Source organism: Hemitrygon akajei, chromosome 7, assembly GCF_048418815.1.
Source record: "Hemitrygon akajei chromosome 7, sHemAka1.3, whole genome shotgun sequence".
Classification (NCBI taxonomy): Eukaryota; Metazoa; Chordata; class Chondrichthyes; order Myliobatiformes; family Dasyatidae; genus Hemitrygon; species Hemitrygon akajei.
The window spans coordinates 10,643,289-10,670,766 of NC_133130.1; the positions used below are offsets into that span (position 1 = coordinate 10,643,289).

At 44.0% G+C, this 27,478-nt stretch overlaps 1 protein-coding gene across 1 annotated transcript in view; it reads left to right on the plus strand.

Annotated features, from left to right (window-relative positions):
• The first annotated feature begins 258 nt into the window (after nt 1-258).
• LOC140729956 (uncharacterized) overlaps nt 259-27,478 on the plus strand; it is a 43,164-nt gene continuing 15,944 nt past the window's right edge. The window contains exons 1-4 of the mRNA XM_073050127.1: nt 259-597; nt 10,716-10,860; nt 17,696-17,739; nt 18,219-18,262. Of these exons, the coding sequence (XP_072906228.1) occupies nt 312-597; nt 10,716-10,860; nt 17,696-17,739; nt 18,219-18,262 (519 nt within the window). The 5' untranslated portion in view covers nt 259-311. The remainder of the gene's footprint in view (nt 598-10,715; nt 10,861-17,695; nt 17,740-18,218; nt 18,263-27,478) is intronic.

The following is a 27,478-nucleotide window of genomic DNA, read 5'->3' on the forward strand; positions in this document are numbered from 1 at the left end:
GGCACAACATCAAGGCCAGGTGTCCTGTCCAGTTCTGTACTGTTCCACATTCAATTTAAAGTGGGTGGTGATTACTTGAAGCACATATTTATCACCCATCATTGGTCTCATCTGAACTCTGTAAACTCGGGAACAGCTGGAACATAATATTAACATCAGAAGCAATAAAGTGTTTGTACTTTCACAAGAGGTCATTTAACCAAAGATGGCTGCTTCAAGCTGGGGTTGAAGTGACGATATTTTCCCTTACAGGTGCAGACGTTCCTGTCCTTATCCAGTCCCCGAGCATACAGCGTGTCACTGAGGGTCACATGGCGTGGTTATGGTGTACCATGAGCAAAGCCAGGCTGGAAGACACCGACGTCCACTGGTATCGGAAACTAACTGGGCAGGATATGGAGCAGGTTTTAACACACAGGGCAGGAGGCAGCCCAGAGTGGGGACGGGGTTTCAATGAGAGGTTCCAGTCTTACAGAGACACGTCCAACAGCAGCTTCACCCTGATGGTCACAGACGTGGTGCACAGTGATTCTGCCATCTATTACTGCAGAGTGTGGGGAGACATAGATGGGAACGGCACCCAGCTCATCGTAACCAGTGAGTACAAGTTCTATTTATTCAGCAGTGTGTCCCTGTATTGGGAGTTATTCCACCACCACTCACTTCCCGTGGCTGGGCACATTGTACTGAAGAACACACAGTGTAATACTGGAGCCCAATCACTGGGACATGATCCAGAGCACTGTGGCCCCTAACTCATGGGTGGGGAGCACAAACATGGTGACTGACCATCTGCTCTGTGTGTCCAGTTAGATATTTGAAAATAAATGTCAATGTGGAGTGTGTTATCACAGGAGAGAAAAGGAGAAACTCTTCAGTGTTCAGAATCATAGATCAGGGTCTCTTAAATCAAAACCACCTCCTTCAAATGTCGCAAAAATGTGGAATTCAAAACCTGAAATGCTAAGAGATGTAGAATCAGTTAACACTTTTAAATGCCAGCTCAAAAAACTAATTATTTAACAATTAACGTCTTTTAATAGATCAAAGTAAGCTTATTGTCAAAGTCCATATATGTCACCATATTCAACTCTGAGATTCATTTTCTTGTGGGCAGCCAGCCAGAATGGGATCCCTTTATTTTCACTCTCTGTTTTCTGCTGACCAGCCAATACTCCACACTGCTAGTAACTTCCTTGTAATTCCATGGGGTCTTACCTTTCTAAGCAGCCTCATTTGCAGCACCTTGTCAAAGGCCTTCTGAAAATCCAAGTACACCATGTCTACTGTATTTCCTTTGTCTACCCTGCTTGTAATTTCCTCAAAGAATTGTAGTAGGTTTGTCAGGCAGGATTTTCCTTTCAGAAAACCATGCTGGCTTTGGCCTATATTGTTATGTGCCTCCAGCTACTCTGTGATCTCATCCCTAACAATCAATTTCAACAACTTCCCAACCACTGATGTCAGGCTAACAGGTCTATAGTTTCCTTTCTGCTGCCTCCCACCCTTCTTAAATAGCAAAGGAAAATTTGCAATTTTCCAGTCATCCAGTACAATGCCAGTATCTATCGATTCTTCAAAGATCATCGTTAATGCCTCTGCAATCTCTCAAGCTACTTCCTTCAGAACCTGAGGGTGCAAAACACCAGGTTCAGGAGACTTATCCACCCTTAGACCATTAAGCTTCCTAAGCACCTTCTCAGTTGTAATTTTCACTGCACAAACTTCACTTGCTTGACACTCTTGAATATCCACTATAATGCAGACATCTCTCACTTTTGTATACCTCTATCAAATCTCCCCTCAATTTTCTACATCCTAAGGAATGAAGATCTAACCTATTAAGACCATAAGATACAGGAGCAGAAGCAGGCCATTCGGCCCATTGAGTCTGCTCCACCATTCAATCATGATCTGTTTCAATTCTTCCAGCCATCCCCATTCCCCTGTCTTCTCTCCATACCCTTTCATGCTCTGGCTAATCAAGAACCCATCTATCTCCATCCTAAATACACCCAATGATTTGGCCTCCACAGCCTCTCAAGGCAACAATTTTCAAAGATTTACCATCCTCTGACAAGTAATTTCTCTGCATCTCTGTTCTAAGTGGTTGTCCTTCAATCCTGAAGTCTTGCCCTCTTGTCCTAGACTCCCTGAACATGGGAAATTCTTTGAGGAATAGAGAGGATGAGCGAGCATGTCTGTGGGGTTAGTACTTTGCTCCGTGAAGAAATGCAGCTTCCCACTGACTCCTGGGAACCATTGGCCCATGACACAGGAAACAATATTCAGGATGGTATCAAGAACTTTGAGGCCATGCATTGCAAACACACGGAAAAACTGCTGAAGAAGCACCACCTTATAAACCATAACACAATATTCTAGATCCACAGTCACCAGGATATCACATCACTACAGAAATATGTAGTTGAACCCTTTTCCCATGAAGATTATCACATATTTACTCTCCATACCTACATATCACCTTCATTACACAAGTAGGACATCCAGGTTCCTCTGGACACCAATGCTTTTCAATCTCATTCTTTCCATCTGACAATTCACTAACCTGTTCTGTCTGTCTGAAATCGCTCCACATTCTCCTTATAGCCACACTGCAAATCAGTAACTTAATCCATCACACAGTCCTCTCACTGACATCACCGATCAATTCACTGTGATACCCCAACAGTCAGAGTCACACAATCTTAAAATGGTCATTTCTGTTTCAGAAACTGGTTCTGAACAGACTGTTTTCTGTGCATAACCAATCCACAATCCACATTAGCATATTACCTCTCATACGGTGCACTGTAGTTTATATAACGATGTGTGTGTGACTCCTCACAGGAATCTCAATAGACAATAGACAATAGGTGCAGAAGTAGACCATTCGGCTCTTCGAGCCTGCACCGCCATTCTGAGCTCAAAACCTCCTCTCGACCCTCTCCAATAACATGACATTCCTTCTCGGATAAGTGGCCCAAAAATCTCACTCCACTCTTTAAGAAGGGAGGAAAGCAAAAGAAAGGAAATTATAGGCCAGTTAGCCTGACTTCAATGGTTGGGGAGATGTTGGAGCCCATTATTAAGGGTGAGGTTTCGGGCTACTTGGAGGCACATGATAAAATAGGCCAAAGTCAGCACGGTTTCCTTAAGGAGTTATCCTTCCTGACAAATCTGTGGAATTCTTTGAGGAAATAACAGGTAGGGTAGAGAAAGGAGAATCAGTGGATATCGAGCCCTCAGATTTTCTGAAGGCCTTTGACAAGGTCCACATGAGGCTGTTTAACAAGATAAGATCTCATGGTATTACAGGAAAGATACATGGAGTAAGAATTGACTGATTGGCAGGAGGCAAAGTGTGGGAATAAATGGAGTGATATTTACAATTTTACAGTCTTCCAGAACCATTCCAGAATCCAGTGAATCTTGAAAGATCATTACTAATGACTGCAATGTCTTCAGCCACCACTTTCAGAACCCTCGGGTGTTGACCTTGTGGTACAGGTGACTACTTTCATACCTTTCAGCATTGTAAGTACCATTGCTTTTGTAGTAGTTCAAGTTTATTGTGACTTGACAGTAAACATTTATACAATCACATGACACAACGTTCCTCCAGACCACAGTGCACACACAAAACATTTATCACAGCAGATAAAACAAAATATTACCATCAATATATTAATAAAATATCATTCAAAATACATGTAGACCACAGCACAGTAAACAGTAACCAACTCACTGTCTGAGTGATGAGACCTCAGTGGTGACAGGGTATTAATTCGTCTCACAGCCTGAGGGAAGAAGCTGTCCCCCTGTCTGGCTGTCCTTGTCCTGATGCTTCTGTACCTCTTTCTTGATGGTAGTGGGTCAAAGAGATTGTGGGATGGGTGGTGGGGATCATCAACAGTACTTCAGGCCCTTTGTCTGCAACACTCCCGGTAAATATCATAAATGGGGAGGAGGGAGACCCCAGTGATCATCTCGGTGATTTTTACTCCTCTTTGTAGGGTCTTGCTGCTTTGTACCACACAATGATACAACCATACAGCTAATTGAATCCAGTATTACATCATAAAACATAGGAGCAGAATTAGGCTATTTGGCCCGCCAAGTTCCCTCTGTCATTTCAACATGGCTGACCCAATTTTCCTCTCAGCTCCCATCTCCTGCCTTCTCCCCTTCATGCCCTGACCAATCAAGAATCTATCAACGTCTGCCTCAAAAGTATATGAACACTGCCATTCACAGATGCCTGTGGCAAAGAATTCCACAGATTCACCATTCTCTGGAAAAAGCAATTTCTCCTCTTAACCAATCTAAAAGGATGCCCCTCTATTCTGAGATTGTGTCCTCTGGTCTTAGACTCTACCCCCACAGGAAACATCCTGATCCCATATCCTTGCTTTTATATTCTAGTCTGAGTACTTGCTATGAGTACATGTGTTACATTTGCCTTCCTTACCACATTCAACCTGCAAATTGGTCTACAGGGAACCATGCACAAGGACTCCAAAGTCCCTTTGCACTTCAGTTCTTTGTATTTTCTCTCCATTTGGAAAATAGTCAACCCTTTCATTTCTTTTTGGGATGCTCTGTTGGTAAGGGATGGAATTACATCTTTAAAAAGAAGTGACATGGGATCAGAGAATGTTGAATCTTTGTGGGAGGAGTTAAGAAACTACAAGGGTGAAAATTATCATTATGGGAATGATCAGGCCTCCAAATAATAACCAAGATGTGCATTTGAGATTGCAAAGGGACCTGGAAAAGGCATGCAAGGAGATTGGGAAAATCAGGTTGGTGTCAGATTCCAAGAGAGTGAATTTGTTGAATGCCTATGAGATGGTTTTTAGAGCAGCTTATGCTTGAGCCAACTAGGGGAAAGGCTATCTTAGACTGTGTAAAAACCCAGATGTTATTAGGGAGCTTAAGGCAAAGGAACCCTCAGGAGTAAGTGATCATAATATGGTTGAATTCATACTACAGTTTGAGAAGGAGAAGCATAATTCACATGTATCAGTATCGTAATAACATAAAGGGAATTACAGAGTCATCAGAGAAGAGCTTGTACAGGTGGATTCGAGGGGTGGGGATGACAGCAGAGCAGAGATGGCTTAAACTCTGGGAATAGATCACAAGGCACAGTCCCAAAGAAGAAGTGGTTCTCAAATGGCAGGGTAGGTAACCGTATCTTGACAAAGGAAGTTAAGGACTGTATAATAGCCAAGGAAATGGCATATAAGGTAGCAAAACTGTGTGATTGGGAAGCATTCAATATTGAGAAAAAGGCAACTAAGAAAACTATGAGAAGGGTAATGGTGAAATACGCAGACAAACTAAACAATATTACAAAAGTTACGCAAGATACTAAAAGTTTTCTCAGTTCTATAAATAATAAAAGGGAGGTGAGAGTTGATATTGGACCATTGGAAAATGATGCTGATGAGGCAGTAATGGAGGACAAAAAAATTACAGACATACCTAATTGTGGAAGACACTAGCAGTGTGCCAGTGGTCTGTGAGTGTCGGAGCAGGAGTGAATGCCATTGAATTGAATTGAACTGGCTTTATTTCTTACATCCTTCAAATACACGAGGAGTAAAAATCTTTACGTTATGTCTCCATCTAAGTGTGCAATGCACAATCATAGTAATTTAAAATAAATAGAACAGTCAATGTGACATAAAATCAGTGTGAATTAATCATTCTGATGGCCTGGTGGAAGAAGCTGTCCCGGAGCCTGTTTGTCCTGGCTTTTATGCTGCGGTATCATTTCCTGGATGGTAGCATCTGGAACAGTTTGTGGTTGGGGTGACTTGGGTGCCCAATCATCATACTGGCCATTTTTACACAGCTGTTTTTGTAAATGTCCAGATTCATAGGAAGTTCACAACTACAGATGCACTGGGCTGTCCACACCACTTTCTGCCGAATTCTATGATTAAGGATACTGTTTCCATACAATTTCCATACCAGGCAGTAATGCAGCCAGTCAGGATGCTCTCAATTGTGCCCCTGTAGAAAGTTCTTAGGATCTGTTAGCCAATATCAAACTTCCACAGCTGTCTGTGGTGAAAGAGGCGCTGTTGTGCCTTTTTCACCATACAGCTGATGTGTACAGACCACATGAGGTCCTCGGTGATGTGGATGCTGAGGAACTTAAAGCTGTTCACCCTCTCAACCCCAGATCCATTGATGTCAATAGGGGTTCACCTGTATCCATTTCTCTTGTAATCCACAACCAACTCCTTTGTTTTTGTGACATTGAGGGAGAGGTAGTTTTCTTGACACAACTGTGTCAAGGTGATGACTTGTCCCCTGTAGGCCACCTCACTATTATTTGAGATTAGGCCAATCAATGTAGTGTCATTGGCAAATTTGTGGTGACACAGACATGGGTATACAGGGAGTAAAGGAAGGGGCTTAGTACACAGCCCTGAGGGGCTATTACAAATGAAAAAGTGCAAGGCAAACTCATCCCATAGGTTGCTGAAGAGATAACTGATGCATCGGTCATGATTTTACAAAAAAACTCTAGTTTCTGGCATGATCTCAGAGGACTGGAAAACTGCAGGTGCCACTCCACTCTTTAAAAAGGGAGGAAGGCAAAAGAAAGGAAATCATAGACCAGTTAGCCTAACCTTAGAGCTTGGGGAAACTGTTGGAGTCTGTTATTAAGGATGAGGTTTTGGGGTACTTAAATCAGAATCACATTTATTATCATCAACATGTGACATGAAATGATAAAATATGATAAAGTTAACATGGTTTCTGTGAAAGGAAATCTTGCCTGACAAACCTGGTAGAGTTCTTCAAGGAAGTAACAAGCAGTGTGGACAAAGGAGAGGCAGTGGATGTCATTTACTTGGATTTTCAGAAGGCATTTGACAAGGTGCTATATATGAGGCTACTTAGCAAGATTAAATGCAATGGCGTCAGAGAAAAGATACTGGCATGGACAGAGGAATGGCTAACAGACAGGAGGCAGTGAGTGTGAATAAAAGGGGCTTTTTCTACTTGGCTGCATGTGACTAGTAGTGTTCCCCAGGGGTCTTGATTTGAACTGCCATTTTTCACATTGTTTGTCAATGATTTGGATAATGGAACTGATGGCTTTGTGGCAAAGTGTGCGAATGAATCAAAGATAGGTGGAGGGGTAGGTAGTGCTGAGGAAGCAATGTGATTGCAGCAAGACTGGGTAGAAAATGGGTTAAAAAGAATGGGTAAAAAAAAGTGGAGGACAAAATACAGTGTTGGGATATGAATGATAATGCATTTTGGTAAAAGGAACAATAGTGCAGGCTACTATCTAAATGAGGAGAATATTCAACAGAGGTCAAATGGGACTTAGAAGTTCTCATGCAAGTCTTCCAGAAGATGAGTTTGTGGTAAAGAAGGCAAATATAATGTTAGCATTTATTTCAAGGAGAGTAGAATATAAAGGCAAGGAGATAATGCTGAGCCTTTATAAGACACTAGGCAGCCAACACTTGGAGTATTGTCAACAGTTTTGGACCCTACATCTCAGAAAGAATATGTTGTCATTGGAGAGTCCAGAGGAGGTTCTAAAGGATGATTCTGGCAATGAGTGGCTAACGTACGAGGAGCATTTGACAGCTTTAGGCCTGTACTCACTGGAATTCAGAAGGATGCATGGAAACCTAATTGAAACCTACTAAATTTTGCAAGGACTAGGTAATCTGGATGTGGAGAGGATGTTTCCTATGTTGGGGTTATTCAGAGTTAGAGGGGAAAGCCTCAGAATTGAGGGATGACTTTTCACAACAGAAGAGAAGAGGAATTTTTTTACCATTGAGTGGTGAATCTGTGGAATGCTCTGCCACAGGTTGCGATGGAGCCAGGTCTGTGGGTGTATTTAATGCAGAAGTTTATTGTTTCCTGATCGGTCAGGGCATCAAAGGATATGGCGGGAAGGTAACTGTATGGTGTTAAATGGGATCTGGGAGCAGCTATGATGGAATGTCGGAGCAGAATCCATTGTCTGACTCCCTATTTCTGCTTCTATATCTTATTGACTTATGGTCTTCTACCAAAGTGCATGAACATACACTTCCTGACACTGTATTCAATTTGTCATTTATTTGCTCATTCTCCTAATCTGCCTAAATCCTTCTGTAATCTCCTTACTTCCTTAAATTTACCTGCCCCTCCACCTATCTTCATATTTTCATCTTTTCTGTGAATATTACAACAAAGCCCTCTCAAAGCACTCTTTGTGTTCAGCTAATCATCCACAGCTCTCTCCATGCTAGAACCTTTCATGTAACACCATGTGATCATAGCTTGTTAAGCAGCCTCATGTGTGGCACCTTGTCAAAGGCCTTCGTAAAATCAATCTATACAACATCAACTGATTCTCTTTTGTCTATCCTTCTTGTTTTTAATTTAAATAATGCAAAAGATTTGTCAGGTCTCTCTCCCTTCTTGAACAGTGGGGTGACAGTCTTCCGGAACCATTCCAGAATCTACTGATTCTTGAATAATCATTACTAATGATTTCAGAATCTATTCAGCTGCCTCTTTCAGAACCCTTGGGTGTACTGAGATTTTACTGCTTGGCTGCCAGTAAGTAGTGATGTTCTATAGGAGTCGGTGTTGGGACCACTTCTTTTTATGCTGTATATCAATGATTTAGATGATAGAATAGATGGTTTTGTTGCCAATGATGTGGCCTGTAAGACTAACGTGCCTTCAGGGTGCCGGATTTTCGTAGGTCCGGAGGTAGGCAGATTAGACGTCAATGCAACATATTGTGTCAAGAAACCTTCTTGAACACACCTAACAAACTCTACCCCATTTAAACCCCTTGCTGTAGGGAGATGCCAATCAATATTTGGGAAATTAAAATCTCCCACCACAACAACTCTATTATTATTACATCTTTCCAGAATCTGTCTCTCTATCTGCTCCTCGATGTCCCTGTTACTATTGGGTGGTCTATAAAGAACACCCAGAAGAGTTATTGACCCCCTTCCTATTCTTAACTTCCACCCACAGAGACTCCGTAGACAACCCCTCCATGACTTCCTCCTTTTCTGCAGCTGTGACACTATCTCTGATCAGCAGTGCCACGCCCCCCACCTCTTTTGCCTTCCTCCCTGTAACCTTTCTGAAAACTGAATCCCTGCCCCCTGCTCCAATCCCTCAGCCACACATTTATCCTCCAGCTCATTCTATTCCTATACTCACTGTCACGTGCCACAGGCAGTAATCCCGAGATTACTACCTTTGTCTTCCTGCTTCTCAACTTCCTTCCAAACTCCCTGTAGTCTGTTTTCAGGACATCCTCCATTTTTCTACCTATGTCGTTGGTACCAATATGTACTACAACCTCTGGCAGTTCATCTTCTCACTTCAGGATATTGCAGATAGGATCAGAAATATCCCGGACCCTGGCACCTGGGAGGCAAACTACCATCTGTGTTTCTTTCCTACGTCCACAGAATCACCCCATAACTATAGAGTCCTCTATTACTGCTGACATCTTCTTTTCCCTACCCTTCTAAGCCACAGGGCCAGACTCGGTGCCAGAGGTGCAGCCACTGTTGCTTGCCCCAGGTTGATCATCTCCCCCAACAGTACTATAAGAGGAGTACTTATTGTTAAGGCGGATAACCATTGGGGTACTCTTTTGCCCTTCCCTCTCCTGATTGTTACCCTCTTATCTGTCTCCCGAGGCTCCGGTGTGACTACTTGCCTATAGCTCCTCTCTATCAGCCTATAGCTCCTCTCTATCAGCTCCTCACTTTCCCTGACCAGCGAAGATCATCGAGCTGCATCTCCAGTTCCCTAACCGAGTCCCTAAGGAGCTACAGCTAGATGCACCTGGCACAGATGTGGTCATCCGGGAGGCTGGGAGTCTCCCAGACATCCTACATCTGACACCCAGTACAGAACCTTGGCCTCACAGCCATACTTCCTGTCTCTATTCTTCACAAGTAACTTAACCTCGCCTCAACCCATTATCACCTAAGCTCTTATGCAACTAAACAACTTAGCTTTATAATTTTTAAGTTGACAAAAGGGTTATTAAAATAAAACAAAAAGCAAAGGGCCCATTTTAATGTAACAGTCTAATGTGTATGTTGGAGCTCACAATTTCCCTTCTGCTGGTCTTCCATTGATTTCCCTGGGCTTTGTCGACTGCCAGCCCCACTCAAGTCCACTCCTTTCTGGTGTCTATGACCTCTTCTTTCTGGCGTCTTCTCTCTTCATCTTCCGCCGAACAAAAGACCCAGATCACCTTGGTCGCAGGCAAACAAAAAAAAAACTCCTTTCATTGGATGGCGCACATTCCAAATCCCACGTTAGCTCTAGCCATAACCCGAGCATTGCTGCTTCAGAAACACCATTACATTAGCAGTGAAACCTTTTTCAAAGTGTTACACATGCTTCTAATCTATTTTCATATTTGTACTTTATCCCATTGTCTATATTGTCTGCAGGAAAAGTCCTCTTTAAATGAGTTATCATTATTATTGGTCATCTTGATGTTTCTTTCCTTCCCTACAATAGCAGCACAGTAAGTCTATACTTCAGCACGGTGCTCTCCTCCCTGACTGACCATAAATGAGATGTCTAAGGGAGAACTATCAGCCTCCAATGTTCACATATTAAACCTGTCATTTAAAGGACAATTCACATTACCGGTGTTAAACTGTACATCAATCTTTGCTATTTTTCAGAAGCAGATGAAGGTGGGTCTTGGAAAGTCTTGGCCAGTATTCTAGCCAGTATCCTCGTACTCGTCCTCTTATTCTGCATCTTAGTTACAGCAAGATGCTATGTGAAAAAATCAGCATCTTTTCAACAGAGATTGATGCCAGAAGGGTAAATAACATTTGATTTTGAATCTTGTATCAACAATATTGAATTAAACATTCGAAGGAAAAGGAAATTAATCTGAATGAAAAAGTCATAGAACACAGAAGTTCCACTAGGATGTTGTCTGGGATGAATGAGGAGAGACAGGAGAAGCTGAGTCTGGTCTCCCTTGGCCAGGAGCTCAAGGGGGGTGATTGATGTGTACAAAGTTATGAGGGGAATAGATAGGGTATACATTGCAGAACACTCATCCCCATATCAGGGGTAGTTAAAATTTGTGAACATGGTCTTAAAGTGAGGGGCAAGAGATTCAGAGGGGATATGCCAGGGCCTCAACAACCAGAGAGTGGGAGTACCAGAACACATTGCCAGAGAGAGTGGCTGAAACTGGGTCACTGACAGCACTAACAATGAACACTTAGGCGGAGAGGGCGATGGACAAGGTGCCAGGTGATGGGATTACTATGGAAGGGTCAATATTGGTCGCATGCAGTACAAACACATGAAATTACTGTAATTTCAAAATGAAAAGTGTGAAACAATAAATAACAAGACAGTGTCAAGAGACCATTCAGAAATCTGATGGCAGACTTTAGAAACCATTTCTGAATCCCTAACCTTAACAAGTTTAAACAGGAAACACCAGGAAACAGTATTACAAAGAGCAGATCTTTCAAGTAAACAACAAGGAACTCGAAGTGTTTAATAGATTTCATTAAACAACAGTTAGCCAATTCAGGTGCCTGAGAAACCTCAGCGTCCAACACTCTCCAGTGCCCCACACAGGCCCAAAGAACTCATTACAGACAGTGGTACAGGAACCTGAAGACACACACTCAACATTTCAGGATCAACTTCTCCTCTGACATCAGATTTCTGAATGGACAGTGAACCCATGAATTGCACCTCACTATTTTTTTTTTGCTCTCTTCTTGTACATCTTATTTAATTTGAAATGATATGTATACATCTTATTGTCTGTTGTATATGTAAACTTCTTATTGTAAATTATAGTTTATGATTATTATGCATTGTAATGTATTGCTGCCACAAGACAACAAATTTCACGACACATGCCAGTGACATTATACCTGATTCTGATTCTCCCAGATGGTGGTAACAAGCCGGGGGATGTCTGGATGGTGAGGGTCCTGAATGATGGATTTCACAAGCCAGGGGATGTCTGGATGGTGAGGGCCCTGAATGATGGATTTCACAAGCCGGGGGATGTCTGGATGGTGAGGGTCCTGAATGATGGATTTCACAAGCCGGGGGATATCTGGATGGTGATGGTCCTGAATGATGGATTTCACAAGGGGGATGTCTGGATGGTGAGGGTCCTGAATGATGGATTTCACAAGGGGGATGTCTGGATGGTGAGGGTCCTGAATGATGGATTTCACAAGCCGGGGGATGTCTGGATGGTGAGGGTCCTGAATGATGGATTTCACAAGCCGGGGGATGTCTGGATGGTGAGGGTCCTGAATGATGGATTTCACAAGCCGGGGGATGTCTGGATGGTGAGGGTCCTGAATGATGGATTTCACAAGCCAGGGGATGTCTGGATGGTGAGGGTCCTGAATGATGGATTTCACAAGCCGGGGGATGTCTGGATGGTGAGGGTCCTGAATGATGGATTTCACAAGCCAGGGGATGTCTGGATGGTGAGGGTCCTGAATGATGGATTTCACAAGCCAGGGGATGTCTGGATGGTGAGGGTCCTGAATGATGGATTTCACAAGCCGGGGGATGTCTGGATGGTGAGGGTCCTGAATGATGGATTTCACAAGCAGAGAGATGTCTGGATGGTGAGGGTCCTGATTGATGGATTTCACAAGCCGGGGGATGTCTGGATGGTGATGGTCCTGAATGATGGATTTCACAAGCAGAGAGATGTCTGGATGGTGAGGGTCCTGAATGATGGATTTCACAAGCCGGGGGATGTCTGGATGGTGAGGGTCCTGAATGATGGATTTCACAAGGGGGATGTCTGGATGGTGAGGGTCCTGAATGATGGATTTCACAAGGGGTTGTCTGGATGGTGAGGGTCCTGAATGATGGATTTCACAAGCCGGGGGATGTCTGGATGGTGAGGGTCCTGAATGATGGATTTCACAAGCCGGGGGATGTCTGGATGGTGAGGGTCCTGAATGATGGATTTCACAAGCCGGGGGATGTCTGGATGGTGAGGGTCCTGAATGATGGATTTCACAAGCCGGGGGATGTCTGGATGGTGAGGGTCCTGAATGATGATGCCACCTTCTTGAGGCCCTGCCTCTTTAATAGTCCTCGATGACGGGGGTGGTTCTGTTCCCCAGCTGGCTGAGTCTACAACCCTCTTGCAACGTGTGTGTTGGAGCCTCTCTATCAGGCTGTTGTACAACAAGTCACAATGCTCTCCGCCGTCCATCTGTAGAAATTTGCAAGAGCTTTTGGTGACATACCAAATCTCCTCAGACTCCTATTTTCACTGAACTGCTGGAATGTCCACTTCATGATTGGATCAATGTGTTGCACCACAGATAGATCTTTTATTTATTTACTAATTGAGATAGAGTGTGGAGTTGGCCCTTCTGGCCCTTTGAGCTATGCCACCATGTTATTCCACAATTTAACCCTAGCCTAGTCATGGAATAATTTACAATGATCAATTAACCTACCAACCGTTACGTCTTTGGACTGTGTGAGGAATCGGGAGCATCCGGAGGAAGCCCGTGCCATCACGGTGTTGAATGTGTGAACTCCGTACAGTCAGCAGTGGGAATTGAACCTGGGTCACTGGTACTGTAAAGCGTTGTGCTAACCACTACACTACCATGCTGCCACCTTCTGAGATGCTGACACAGAGGAACGTAAAGCTGCTCACTCTTTCCACTGCTGATCCCTTCATCACTTCCTTTGAAAGCTCTTGTCTAAAGCCCCGACCTCTGTCACCCAGAAGGACATCGAGCACATGGAATGCCAGCAGAGGGCCAACACAACCCTCACTTGGAGATACGATATCATTCCTTCATTGTCAATGGCTTTGAACCCCAGATCACCTCACATGAAATAAATTGTTCACTGGACAGACTGTAGCAATTGAAGGTGACAGTGAACTCCCTTCACTGGGTCTCTAAGAATGAATATTTAATACAGGCATGTCTGATTTAAGGACATTTTTGTTCATTTTGTTTATTTAGATACAAGGTGAAAACGAGTAAAAGTCAGTGTGTCCCTGTGAGGATCACCACTCCCTAAAGCCAGTCAGTTAGGCTGTTTTGCTCCTTTTCTCCAATATCTCCACGTGTGTCTCAGTCCCATCATTATCAATGCTGCTTTACCTTTGCCATCTTCTGCTGAACAGAAAGTGCTGGAATTAGCACTTGACTCAAATTTGGCAGTGTGGAAGGTAAGGAATGTTGATCAGCAGGCCGTCTGGGCAGTGCCATGGTAGATGGAATTGAATGCTTCATTTTGGAACATCAGGAGAAGGGTGGGGCATATGCAATGAATGTGAGGATGCTAACAAGTATTGAGGAATGGAGGGACATTGACGCAAAAAGTGCAGAGTAGGTTCACTAGGATATTACCAGTGATGGAGCGCTTCAGTTGTAGGCTAAGAATGGAAAGTCTAGATTTGTTTTCCCTTGAGCAGAGAAGGTTGAGGAGTAACCTAGAGACAGACAATGACTTGTGTGACAGAAAGAAGGGACACAAAATGCTGGAACTCAGCAGGTCAGGCAGCGTCTATGGAGAAGAATAAACTGTCGATGTTTCCGGCTGAGACAGTTTAGAGGGATATAAAATCAACTTTTCCACCCAGAGGGCAGCTGCCGATTGAAATGCTCTGCCTGAGAGAGTGGTGGAGGAAGTGTCGCTCACAACATTTTATTTATTTATTGAGATACGGAACAGAATAGGCCCTTCTGGCCCTTCGAGCTGTGCTGCCCAGCAAACTCCTGATTTAAGTTCCATCCTAATCATGAGGATGTTCACCAATTAACCTCCCAACCAGTATGTCTTTGGACTGTGGGAGGAAACAGGAACACCTGGAGAACATTCACACAGTCATGGGGAGAATGTACAAAATCCTTCCAGGCAACGGCGGGAATTGAACTGAGCTTACTGGTACTGTAACGCATTGTGCTCACTACTACACTGCCGTTGAGAAGTATCTCACTAAGTGTTTGAATTACTGGGACCATCAACAAAGGGCTGGGAACAGAATTGATGAAGAGATGGGTCAGAATATATAGGGTGGGTTGAAGGACCTGTTTCTGTACAGTATGACTCTATCCAATATACCCATATAAACATCAGCCTTTGTGCTGACCAGGTACCTGAGCTGACCTGCTGATGACTCGTCCCTACTATCAGTATGTCCTTCTTCCCCACTCCCCACCTTTTTATTCTGGCATCTTCCCCATTCTATTCCAGTCCTGATGAAGGGTGTCATCTTGAAATGTCTTCAGTATATTCCACTCCATAGATAATTCCTGACCTTCTGCATTTTGTCTGTATTATCTTGGATTTCAAGCACCTACAGAATCTCCCCTTTTTTTGAAATCATCTAGCCCATTCCTATCTTAATCCTGGCAACCCTGCTGTGTCGTGTATTGAGGATGAGATTAACCCAATTCCATCAGGAGTACTAAAACCAACATGAATCAGACAACTGTTGCATTCACAAAACTTTATTATACCAGAAAAAATAATCTGACTAACTTCTCGTAAAGTTGTCAAATTACTTTTCAGACATTACCATTTATCATTTAACATTATCCTTTACTCAAGAAAGGGAGTAGAGTTAGCCCAGGAAATTATAGACCAGAGAGTCTTACTTCAGTGGTTGGTAAGTTGATGGAGAAGATCCTTAGAGGCAGGATTCATGAACATTTGGAGAGGTATAACATGATTAGGAATAGTCAGCATGGCTTTGTCAAGGGCATGAGAACGTTTACAAGGATGTTGCCGGGACTTGAGAAACTGAGTTACAGAGAAAGGTTGAATAGGTTAGGACTTTATTCCCTGGAGCGTAGAAGAATGAGGGGAGATTTGATAAAGTATATAAAATTATAATGGGTAAAGATAGAGTGAATGCAAACAAGCTTTTTACACAGAGACTAGGGGGGAAAAACAGAGGACATGGGTTCAGGGTGAAGGGGGAAAAGTTTAAAGGGAACATTGGGGGGGGGGCTTCTTCACACAGAGAGTGGTGGGAGTGTGGAATGAGCTGCCAGATGAAGTAGTAAATGTGGGCTCACTTTTAACATCTAAGAAAAACTTGGACAGGTACATGGATGAGAGGTGTATGGAGGGATATGGTCCAGGTGCAGGTCAGTGGGACTAGGCAGAAAAATGGTTCAGCACAGCCAAGAAGGGCCAAAAGACCTGTTTCTGTGCTGTAATGTTCTATGGTTCTATGGCAGGTTGTGCTTCATGAGCCTGATTGAATTTTTTGAGGATGTGACTAAACATATTGATGAAGGAAGAGCAGTAGATGTAGTGTATATGGATTTCTGCAAGGCATTTGATTAGGTACCCAATGCAAGGCTTATTGACAGACAGACAGACAGACATACTTTATTGATCCCGAGGGAAATTAGGTTTTGTTATAGCCGCACCAACAAAGAATAGTGTAGAAATATAGCAATATAAAACCATAAATAATTAAATAATAATAAGTTGAGAAAGTAAGGTGGCAAGGGATCCAAGGGCACATTGCTTTGTGGATCCAGAACTGGCTTGCCCACAGAAGACAAAGAGTGGTTGTGGATAGGTCATATTCTGCACGGAGCTCGGTGACCACTCGTGTGCCTCAGGGATCTGTTCTGGGAACCTTACTCTTCGTGATTTTTATAAATGACCTGGATGAGGAAGTGCAAAATGGGTTAGTAAGTTTGCCGAATGCACAAAGGTTGGAGATGTTGTGGATAGTGTGGAAGGCTGTCAGAGGTTACAGTGGGACATTGATAGGATGCAAAACTGGGCTGAGAAGTGGCAGATGGAGGTCAACCCAGATAAGTGTGAAGTGGTTCATTTTGGTAGATCAAATATGATGGCAGAATATAGCATTAATGGTAAGACTCTTGGCAGTGTGGAGGATCAGAGAGATCTTGGGGTCCAAGTCCATAGGATGCTCAAAGCAGCTGCACAGCTTGACTCTGTGGTTAAGAAGGTATATGGTGTATTGGGTTTCATTAATTGTGGAATTGAATTTAGGAGGTGAGAGGTAATGTTGCAGCTATATAGGATCCTGGTCAGACCTCACTTGGAGTACTGTGCTCAGTTCTGGTCATCTCACTACAGGAAGGATGTGGAAGCCATAGAAAGGGTGCAGAGGAGATTTACAAGGATATTGCCTGGATTGGGTAGCATGCCATATGAAACCAGATTGAGTGAACTCGGCTTTTTCTCCTTGGAGTGACGAAGGATGAGAGGTGACCTGATAGAGGTGTATAATATGATGAGAGGCATTGATCATGTGGATAATCAGAGCTTTTCCCCAGGGCTGAAATGGTTGCCACAAGAGGACACAGGTTTAAGGTGCTGGGGAAAAGGTACAGAGGAGATGCCAGGGGTCAGTTTTTTTACTCAGAGTGGTGAGTGCGTGGAATGGGATGCTGGCAACGGTGGTGGAGGTGGATATGATAGGGTCTTTTAAGGGACTTTTGGATAGGTACATGGAGCTTAGAAAAATAGAGGCCTATGGGTAAGCCTAGTAATTTCTAAGGTATGGACATGTTCGGTACAACTTTGTGGCTAAAGGTCCTGTATTGTGCTGTAGGTTTTCTTAATTTCTATGTTTTATCATATACCGGTAACTAATTCACTAACATTATCTTCACCATTTCCCCAGGTGCTCTATTGAAGATCAGAACACAGTGTATGCCAATGTTACAGGTAAAAAGTTCATTTCAGTGCTCATATTGGGAATTACTTCACATGATAATTATGTTCAACGATGATTCCCAGTGCAGGACAAGGGAGTAATCAATTGTTTTATCATCCTCAATGGCAACTCCAGTCCTGCCTTTTCAATTGTCTTTAATATATGCAGACAAATAAACATTCCTTAACCTCTGAGATAGAGAAGGATAAAGATTCACAAGCCATATTAAAGAAAATTCATCGCAACTTTGTCCTAAATAACGGACACCCGTACACACAGACCATACTGAGCGATAGATCTAGAGTGAAAATCTCTACACTATTGCCTCAATTCCAATCAGATCCTGTATCCAAACAATCCAAATGTAAGCACTCAAATCTGTTTCAAACCAGAGGACAGTCTGCTACAGTGCACTGTGCATTCTGCCTACAGACACAGGCTGGCATACCATCAGTTGTGAGTTCTCAAACAAATTCTCATTTCATTTCAGCTGAAACCGAGGTGGATACACAGGCAGCCACAAATGTTACTGTGGTAAGTAACCTTCTTCAATATAACATTGAGGAATGTTTTCCATGAACACTTTTACTTCCTAATAAATCAAATAGTGAAAGTCTGTTCGATAAACACCATTACTTCCCCTTTAACCTTTTATTTAGACACTAATATGAATTAGCAGTAGGAACAGGCCCTTCTGTCCCGCTGTTATAAGACTATTTCTACTCTCCTCTACTCGTCTATTTCACCTCTACTTTCTGAGGAGGCTGAAGAGAGCTGGACTTTGCACATCCATACTCATGTCATTCTACAGATGTACAGTAGGGGGCATCCTAACAAACTGCATCACTGCACGGTACAGAAACTGCACTGCTGTGGACAGGAAAGATCTACAACAGGCAGTCCAAACTGTCCAACACATCACGAGCACCAGCTGCCCTCCATCAAGGACACAGATACAGAAAGGTGCTGGAACAGGGCCAGTTACATCATGAAGGATCCCTCCCACCCTGCTCATGGACTGTTTGTCCCACACCCGTCAGGCTGCAGGCTATGTAGCATCCACACCAGGACCACAAGACTCAAAAACAGTTACTTCCCCCAAGTAGTAAGACTGATCAACACCTCAACCCACTAGCCCACCCCTCTACACCCACAACCACCACTACTTTATCATTTCCTGACTGTCTCCTTATGTACAGACTGTCTTGTGCCTAATGTCACTTTATGGACATATGATCAATCTATGTATATAAACTATTTATATAAGTATTTATATTTATTGTATATTTTTATTGCTGTGTTCTTTATCTTCTTGCGTTTTTGTGCTGCATCAGATCCAGAGTAACAATTATTTTGTTCTGCTTCACACTTGTGAAATGGAAATGATGTTGAACAATTTTGAATCTTGAAAGGATCCCCTATAGGATAAGACCCTTGACTCACAATCTACCTCGTTATGACCTTCTACCCTATTGTCTGTCTGCACTGCACTCTCTCTGTGACCGTCACACTTTATTCTGCACTCTGTTATTGGTTTATTTTGTCCTACATCAGTGCACTATGGTAATGATTTGATCTGTGTGAACAGTGTGTATGTTCTTCACTCTACCTCAGTACATGTGGCAATGATAAACCAGTTTAACAATTTACCCTCAGACCTGCCCTCTTGTTTATTAAGGTCAAGGTGGTTCAATTGTAACTGCAACTCCATGATCCCATCTCCTCCCATAACTTTTCATCCCTTTGCTTATCAAGAGTCCATCTCTTTCCATTTTAAAGATTCAAAGGCTCTACTTTCAGTGCCCTTTGAGGTAAAGAGACCAAAGAGTCAATGCTCAGAGAATAATAAAATCCTCTCCTCTACAAATCCTGAGGCAAATTCACGTGGGTAATTCTCCAGATCCTTACAAGGTGCTCCCTCAGACCCTGTGAGAAGCAAGTGCAGAAATTGCCAGGGCCCTTCCACTACCCCACTCAGGATAGGGTCCCCCCTTGTCCTCACCTACCACCCCACCAGCCTCCAGATTCAACGTATAATTCTGCATAACTTCCACCACGTCCAACGGGATCCCACTACCAAGCACATCTTTCCCTCCCCTTCCTTCCTGCTTTCTGCAGGAATCGCTCCCTATGCGACTTCCTTGTCCATTCACCCCCCCCCAATCCCTTCCCTCCAATCTCCCTCCTGGCACTTATCCTTGCAAGCGGAACAAGTACTACACCTGCCCTTACACTTCCTCCCTCACCACCATTCAGGGCCCCAGACAGTCCTTCCAGGTGAGGCGACACTTCACCTGTGAGTCAGCTGGTGCGGTATACTGCGTCCGGTGCTCCCGTTGTAGCCTTTTATATATTGGTGAGACCCGATGCAGCCTGGCAGACCATTTCGCTGAACACCTATGCTCTGTTTGCCAGAGAAAGCAGGATCTCCCAGTGGCCACACATTTTAATTCCACATCCCATTCCCATTCTGATATGTCTATCCATATCCTCCTCTACTGTCAAAATGAATCCAAACTCAGGTTGGAGGAACAACACCTTATATACCGAAGAATACAAACACACAGCTGGGAGAACTCAGCAGGTCAGGCAGCATCCGTGAGAAAAGAGTAGCCAACGTTTCGGGCCCTTCATCAGGAATGGAGGGGAAGAGAGGGCGGAAGCCCAGTAATAGAGATAGGGGAGGGGGTAGGGCCTAGAGGCGCCAGGTGGAAAACCAATCAGAGGAAAGATAAAGGGGGAGGGGGAGTTGATAAGCATGAAAGAACTGTATTGGATAACAGACCCCAGCAGTTCCCCAGCACCACCACACTCCTCCAGTTGGCGGAGCTTGTTCTAACTCTCAATAACTTCTCCTTTGATTCTTCCCACTTTCTCCAGATCAAGGGCGTAGCCATGGGCACTCGCATGGGCCCCAGCTATGCCTGCCTCTTTGTGGGTTATGTGGAACAGTCTATGCTCCAAATCTATACTGGCACCACTCCCCAACTTTTCCTCCGCTACACTGACGGCAACATTGGTGCTGCTTCCTGCACCCATGCTGAGCTCGTCAATTTCATCAACTTTGCCTCTAACTTTCACCCAGCCCTTAAATTCACTTGGTCCATCTCGGACACTTCTCTCCCCTTCCTTGATCTCTCGGTCTCCATCTCTGGAGACAGACTATCCACTGACACCTTCTACAAACCCACTGACTCCCATAACTATCTTGACTATACCTCTTCCCACCCTGCCCAATGCAAAAATGCCTTTCCCTAGTCCCAGTTCCTCCGTCTCCACCGCATCTGCTCCCAGGATGAGGCTTTCCATTCCAGGACTTCGCAAATGTCCTCTTTCTTTCAGGAGCGTGGTTTCCCTTCTGGCGTCATCAAAGATGCCCTCACCCGCATCTCCTCCACTCCTGGCACTTCAGCCCTCAACCCATCCTCCCGTCACTACAACAGGGACAGGGTTCCCCTTGTCCTCACCTACCACCCCACCAGCCTCCGGATCCAACACATTATCCTCCGCAACTTCCGCCACCTTCAACAGGACCCCACCACCCAGCACATCTTTCCCTCCCTACCCCTCTCAGCTTTTCGCAGGGATCATTCCCTCGGCGACTACCTGGTCCACACGTCCCACCCCGCAGAACTCCCACCCGGCACTTATCCCTGCAAACGCAAATGCTACACCTGTCCCCACACCTCCCCCCTTACCACCATTCCGGGCCCCAGACAGTCCTTCCAGGTGAGGCAACACTTCACCTGCGAGTCTGCTGGAGTCGTCTATTGCATCCGGTGCTCTTGCTGCGGCCTCCTCTACATCGGCGAGACCCAACACAGATTGGGGGACCGCTTCGTCGAGCACCTCCACTCCGTCCGTCACAATAGACAGGACCTCCCAGTTGCCACCCACTTCAACTCTCCCTCTCATTCCCATTTGGATATGTCCATTCATGGCCTCGTCTACTGCCATGATGAGGCTAAACTCAGGTTGGAGGAGCAACACCTCATCTACCGTCTGGGTAGCCTCCAGCCTGGTGGTATGAACATTGAATTCTCCAATTTCCGGTAATTCCCTCCCCCTCCCCCTTCCCCTATCCCAGGTCCCTCTCTGCCTCTCTCCCCTTTCAACTTTCTGCTTCTTTATCTCTACAGTTCTTTCATGCTTATCCCCTCCCCTCCCCCCTTTATCTTTCCTCTGATTGGTTTTCCACCTGGCGCCTCTAGGCCCTACCCACTCCCCTATCTCTATTACTGGGCTTCGGTCCTCTCTTCCCCCCCATTCCTGATGAAGGGTCTCTGCCTGAAACGTTGGCTACTCTTTTCTCATGGATGCTGCCTGACCTGCTGAGTTCTTCCAGCAGTCTGTATGTATTCTTTGATCCACAGCATCTGCAGTTGTATTTTTGTACCTTATATACCGGCTGGGTAGCCTCCAACCTGATGGCATGAACATTGACTTCTCTAACTTCCGTTAATGCCCCTCCTCCCCTTCTTACCCCATCCTTGATATATTTAGTTTTTTTTCCCATCCCCTTTTCTTTCTTTCTCTCTCTGCCCATCTCTCTGCCTGTTCTCCATCTCCATCTGGAGCTCCCCTCCCCCTTTCTTTCTCCCTAGGCCTCCTGTCCCATTATCCTTTCCCTTCTCTAGCTCTGTGTCCCTTTTGCCAATCACCTTTCTGGCTCTCAGCTTCACCCCACCCCCTCCGGTCTCCTCCTATCATTTCGCATTTTCCCCTCCCACTCCTACTTTCAAATCTCTTACTATCTTTCCCTTCAGTTAGTCCTGACGAAGGGTCTCGGCCTGAAACGTCGACAGCGCTTCTCCCTATAGATGCTGCCTGGCCTGCTGCGTTCCACCAGCATATTGTGTGTATTGCTTGAGTTTCCAGCGTCTGCAGATTTCCTCATGTTTGCCAGAGATATTTGAAACCTTGTTGGTGACAGGAGAGGTACTAGAGGACGGAAGGTTAGATCAAATTGCCTGTTTAATGAAAAGGCTCTAAACACGAACCAGGGAATAATAGGCAACTGAGTGAGAAATCACTTGGAAGGAGATTGGAAGGTTTTTGAATGGACCAGACATTTAAGTATTTTGGATAAACATGAACTGATTAAGAATTATCTGTATGGCTTTGTGCATGGTAGGTCAACCTTACCAATCTTGCAGAGTTTTTTGAAGAAGTTATCAGGAAGGTGGGTGAAGGCTTTGCAGTGGCTGTTGTCCACATGGACTTTTGCAAGGCACTTGACAGGGTCCTGCTTGGGAGGTTGGTCAAGAAGGTTCAGTCGCTCAGCATTCAAAATTATGTAATAAATGTGATGAGATATTCACTTTGTGGAAGAAGCCATAGGACCTTAAGATATAGGAGTAGAATTAGGTCATTTGGCCCATTGAGTCTGCTCCTCCATTTTATTAAGACGGATCTAATTTTCCCCAAACTCCAAACTCCTGCCTTCTCCCCATGTCCCTTCATGCTCTGGCCAATCAAGAATCTATCAACATCTACCTTAAATATACATAAAGACCTGCCCTCCACAGGTGCCTGTGGCACAGAATTCCACAGATTCACCACTCTAGCAAAATAAATTCCTCCTCATTTGTGTTCTAAAAGGATGCCCCTCTATTCTGAGGTTCTGACCTCAGGTGTTAGACTCTCGCACCATAGGAAACATCCTCACCACATCCACTCTGTCAAAGCCTTTCAGCTTTGATAGGTTTTAATGAGGTCACCCCTCATTCATTTGCATTCCAGTAAATAGAGGTCCAGAACCATTAAATGCCTTTCATAGGACAAGCCATACTATCCTGAAATCATTTTTGTGAAGCTCCTTTGAACCCTCTCCAGTTTTAGCACATCCTCTCTAATATATAGGGCCCAAACAGTGCACAATACTGCACTTGAAATGAATGCTAACATCGCATTTGTCTTCCTCATCACAGTCTCAACCTGTAAATTAATCTTCACAGAATCCTACAGAAGGACTTCCAGCTCCCTTTGTGCCTCAGTTTTTTGTATTTTCTTTTTGTTTAGAAAATAATTAATTCTTTCATTTCTTCTAGCAACATGCATGACCATACTCTTCCCGACACTGTCAACCATCTGCCATTTCTTTTCCCATTCTCCTAATCTGTCTAAGTCCTTCTGGAGCCTCTCAACTTCCTAAAAACTACCTGCCTCTCCACTTATCTTCAAGACAAGTCAAGTCAAGTCACTTTTATTGTCATTTCAACCATAACTGCTGGTACAGTACACAGTAAAAACGAAACAACGTTCCTCCAGGACCATGGTGCGACATGAAACAAAGCAAAACTACACTAGACTATGTGAAACGACAGAAAACTACAGTAGACTTCAGACCTACATACTTCAGACTTCATAAAGTGCACAAAACAGTGCAAGAGAGTACAATAATTAATAAACAAGACAATAGACACAGTAATGGGCAAATTACAATATAATAATAAATGATGTAAATGTAAAAAATGTAAACAATGCAAACTTTGAAACAAAGCCATCAATTCCGTATTCCAAATCAATTACATATAAAGTAAAAAGAATTAGTCTCATCTCAGAGCCCTGTAGAACACCAAGTCACAGGCAGGAAGACAGTGTAGAGTCAATGTATCGGGCTGAGATCCTTTATCAGGACTGATTGAATAAAGGCCCCCTTTTTTTCCCACTCTTTGCCTCCTGTTAATAAGCCACTGCTTTATCTATGCTAGAATTTTTCCTGTCATACCATGGGCTTGTAGCTTGTTAAACAGCCTCATGTACGGTACTTTGTCAAGAGCCTTCTGAAGATCCAAGTACACAACATCCACCGATTCTCCTTCGTCTATCCTGCTTGTTACTTAATTCCAACAGATTTGTCAGGTAAGATTTTTCCTTGAGGAATGCATGCTGACCACGGCCTATTTTATCATCTGCCTCCAAGTACCCTGGAACCTCACTCTTAAAATCAACTCCAACATCTTCTCAACCAATGAGGCCAAACTAACTGGCCGATAGTTTCCTTTCATCTATCTACCCCACTCCTTGTAAAGTGGAGTGACATTTGCAATTTTCCAGTCTTCCACAACCATTCTAGAATCAAGTGATTCTTGAATGATCATTTACAAGTGCCTGCACAATCTCTTCAGCCTCTGCTTTCAAGGAACTTGGGTGTACACTACCTGGTCCAGGTGACTTATCCATCTTCAGTCCTTTCAGTTTCCCAAGAACCTTTTCTCCAAGAGTAGTGACTTCATACACTTCATGACCCCTGACACCTGGAACTTTCACCATGCTAGTGTCTTCCACAGTGAAGACTGATGCAAAATACATATTTAGTTTGTCTGCCATTTCATTGTCCCCCATTACTACCTTTCTAGTATTGTTTTCCAGGCATCCAATATTTGATCTTCCCTCTCTTTTACACTTGATGTATCTGAAGAAATTTTTAGTATCCTCTTTAATATTACTGGCTAGCTTAATTTCATATTCCATCTATACCTTCTTAATGACATTTTTTGTTGCCTTATGATGACATTTAAAAGTTCCCAATCCCTTAACTTCCCACTAATTTTTGCTCTATTATACACCCTCTCTTTGGCTTTTATTCTGGCCTTGGCTTCTCTTGTTAGCTATGCTTGTGTCATCTTTTCTTTAGAGTACTTCTTCTTCTTTGGGATGTATATATCCTGTGCCTTCCGAATTGCTTCCAGAAATTCCAGTCATCGCTGCTCTGCCGTCATCCCTGCCAGTGTTATTTTCCAATCAATTCTAGCCAACCTTTCTCTCATATCTCTTGTAATTCCCTTTATTCTAATGTAACACTCATACATCTGACTTCAGCTTTTCCTTTTCAAATTTCAGGGTGTATTTCATCATATTCTAATCACTTGCTCAACCATGAGCTGATCTAAAAAGCCATCTTATTGGCACTCTAGAAATTCTCCTTCCTGAAATCCAGTAACAACCTGATTTTCCCAATTGACCTGCATATTGAAGTCCCCCATGACTATTGTAACATTGCCCTATTTTACTGACAGAGCAACGCTGCACCCTTTGCCTTCCTGCCTGTCCTTTTCATACAATTTCAATACTTGGGTTATAACTCCCAGCTATAATATTTCAGCAATGATTCAGTGATGCCTACAACATCATAGCTGCCAATCTGCAACTGTGCTACAAGTTCATCTACCTTATTCCAGATACTGTGCACATTAAAATACAACTCTTTCAACCCTGTGTTCACTCTTTTTGATTTTGTCTGCCTTTTACATTGCAACTCATCCTTTTGACTGCAATTTTGCCCTATTATCAGCCTCACTACACATTGCCTCTGTTTGTAAACCAGCTACCTCATCTTCAGCACTATGATCTTCCTTTCATATGATACTTCTTGCTTTGAAATATACGCAGCTCAAGATACTAGTCACACCATGATCAATCTTTTGATTCCTAGCATTGTCTGAGGTCTTACCAACAGCTGCCTCCACAACCTTTCCACTAATTGTTCTGGCACTCTGGTTCCCATCCCCATGCAGATCTAGTTTAAAGACCATTGTGAAGCATTAACAAACCTTCCCACTAGGATATGAGTCCTCCTCCGGATCAGATGCAATCTGTCCATTCTGTACAGGTCCTGCCTTCCCTGGGAGAGAGCCCAATGATCCAAAATCTTTTGCTCTCCTTCCTACACCAACTCCTTAGCCATGTATTAAAATGTATAATCTTGCTAGTTTTGGCCTCTCTAGCACGTGGCATGGGTAGCAATCCTGAGATCTCAACCTTGGCGGTCCTGCCCTTTAACTTTTCCCCTAACTTACTGAACTTCCTGTGCAGAACCTCATCACTCATCCTACCCGTGTACTTGGTACCTACACGAACCATGATTTCTGGCTGATCACTCTCTCATTTAAGAAAGATGACCAATACATCCTGGACCCTGGCACCCAGGAGGCAACATACTATTCAGGAATCTCATTCACGCCCACAGAACCTCTTGTGCGTTCCCCTAACTAACAAATCCTCTTCAACACAGCGTGCTTCTTCTCCCCAGTTCCCTTCTGAGTCACAGAGGCAGACTCTGTGCTAGAGACTCACATATCGTGTTTTTCCTCTTTTAGGTCAACCCTCCCAACAGTATCCAAAGTGATATACCTGTTGTTGAGGGGTTGGCCACAGAGGTACAGTGCATTGGCTCCTTAACCCCTTCCCCTGCCTGACTGTCACCCAGTTTCCTGTGTCCCGTACCTTGAGTGTAACTACCTCTCTATATGTTCTATCTATCACCCCATCAGCCTCCCGAATGATCTGGACTTCATCCAGTTCAGCTCCAGCTCATTAATGCCATTTGTTAGAAGCTGCATCTGGATGCTCTTCTCGCCATTGTAGTCCCCAGGGACACTGGACCTCCCCTGCCTTCCCACATCCACCAAGAGGAGCATTTCACGATCCTGCCTGACATCTCTACTGTCCAAGCTGAGCAGATATAAAGAAGATAATGAAAAAATTTGATCTGTTCTTTCCTTTGCTTCTTCTTCACTGGCACCTCAGGAACACCACTCTGACCCTGCCTACTCAGACCCTGCCCACTCAGACCCTGCCCACTCTGATCCTGCCCACTCTGACAGGCTCCCACACTGACCTTGCCCACTCAGACCCTACCCACTTTGACCATGTCCACTCTGACCCTGCCCACTCTGACCCTGCCCACTCAGGCAGGCTCCCACTCTGACCATGCCCACTCTGTCCCTGCCCACTCTGACCCTGCCC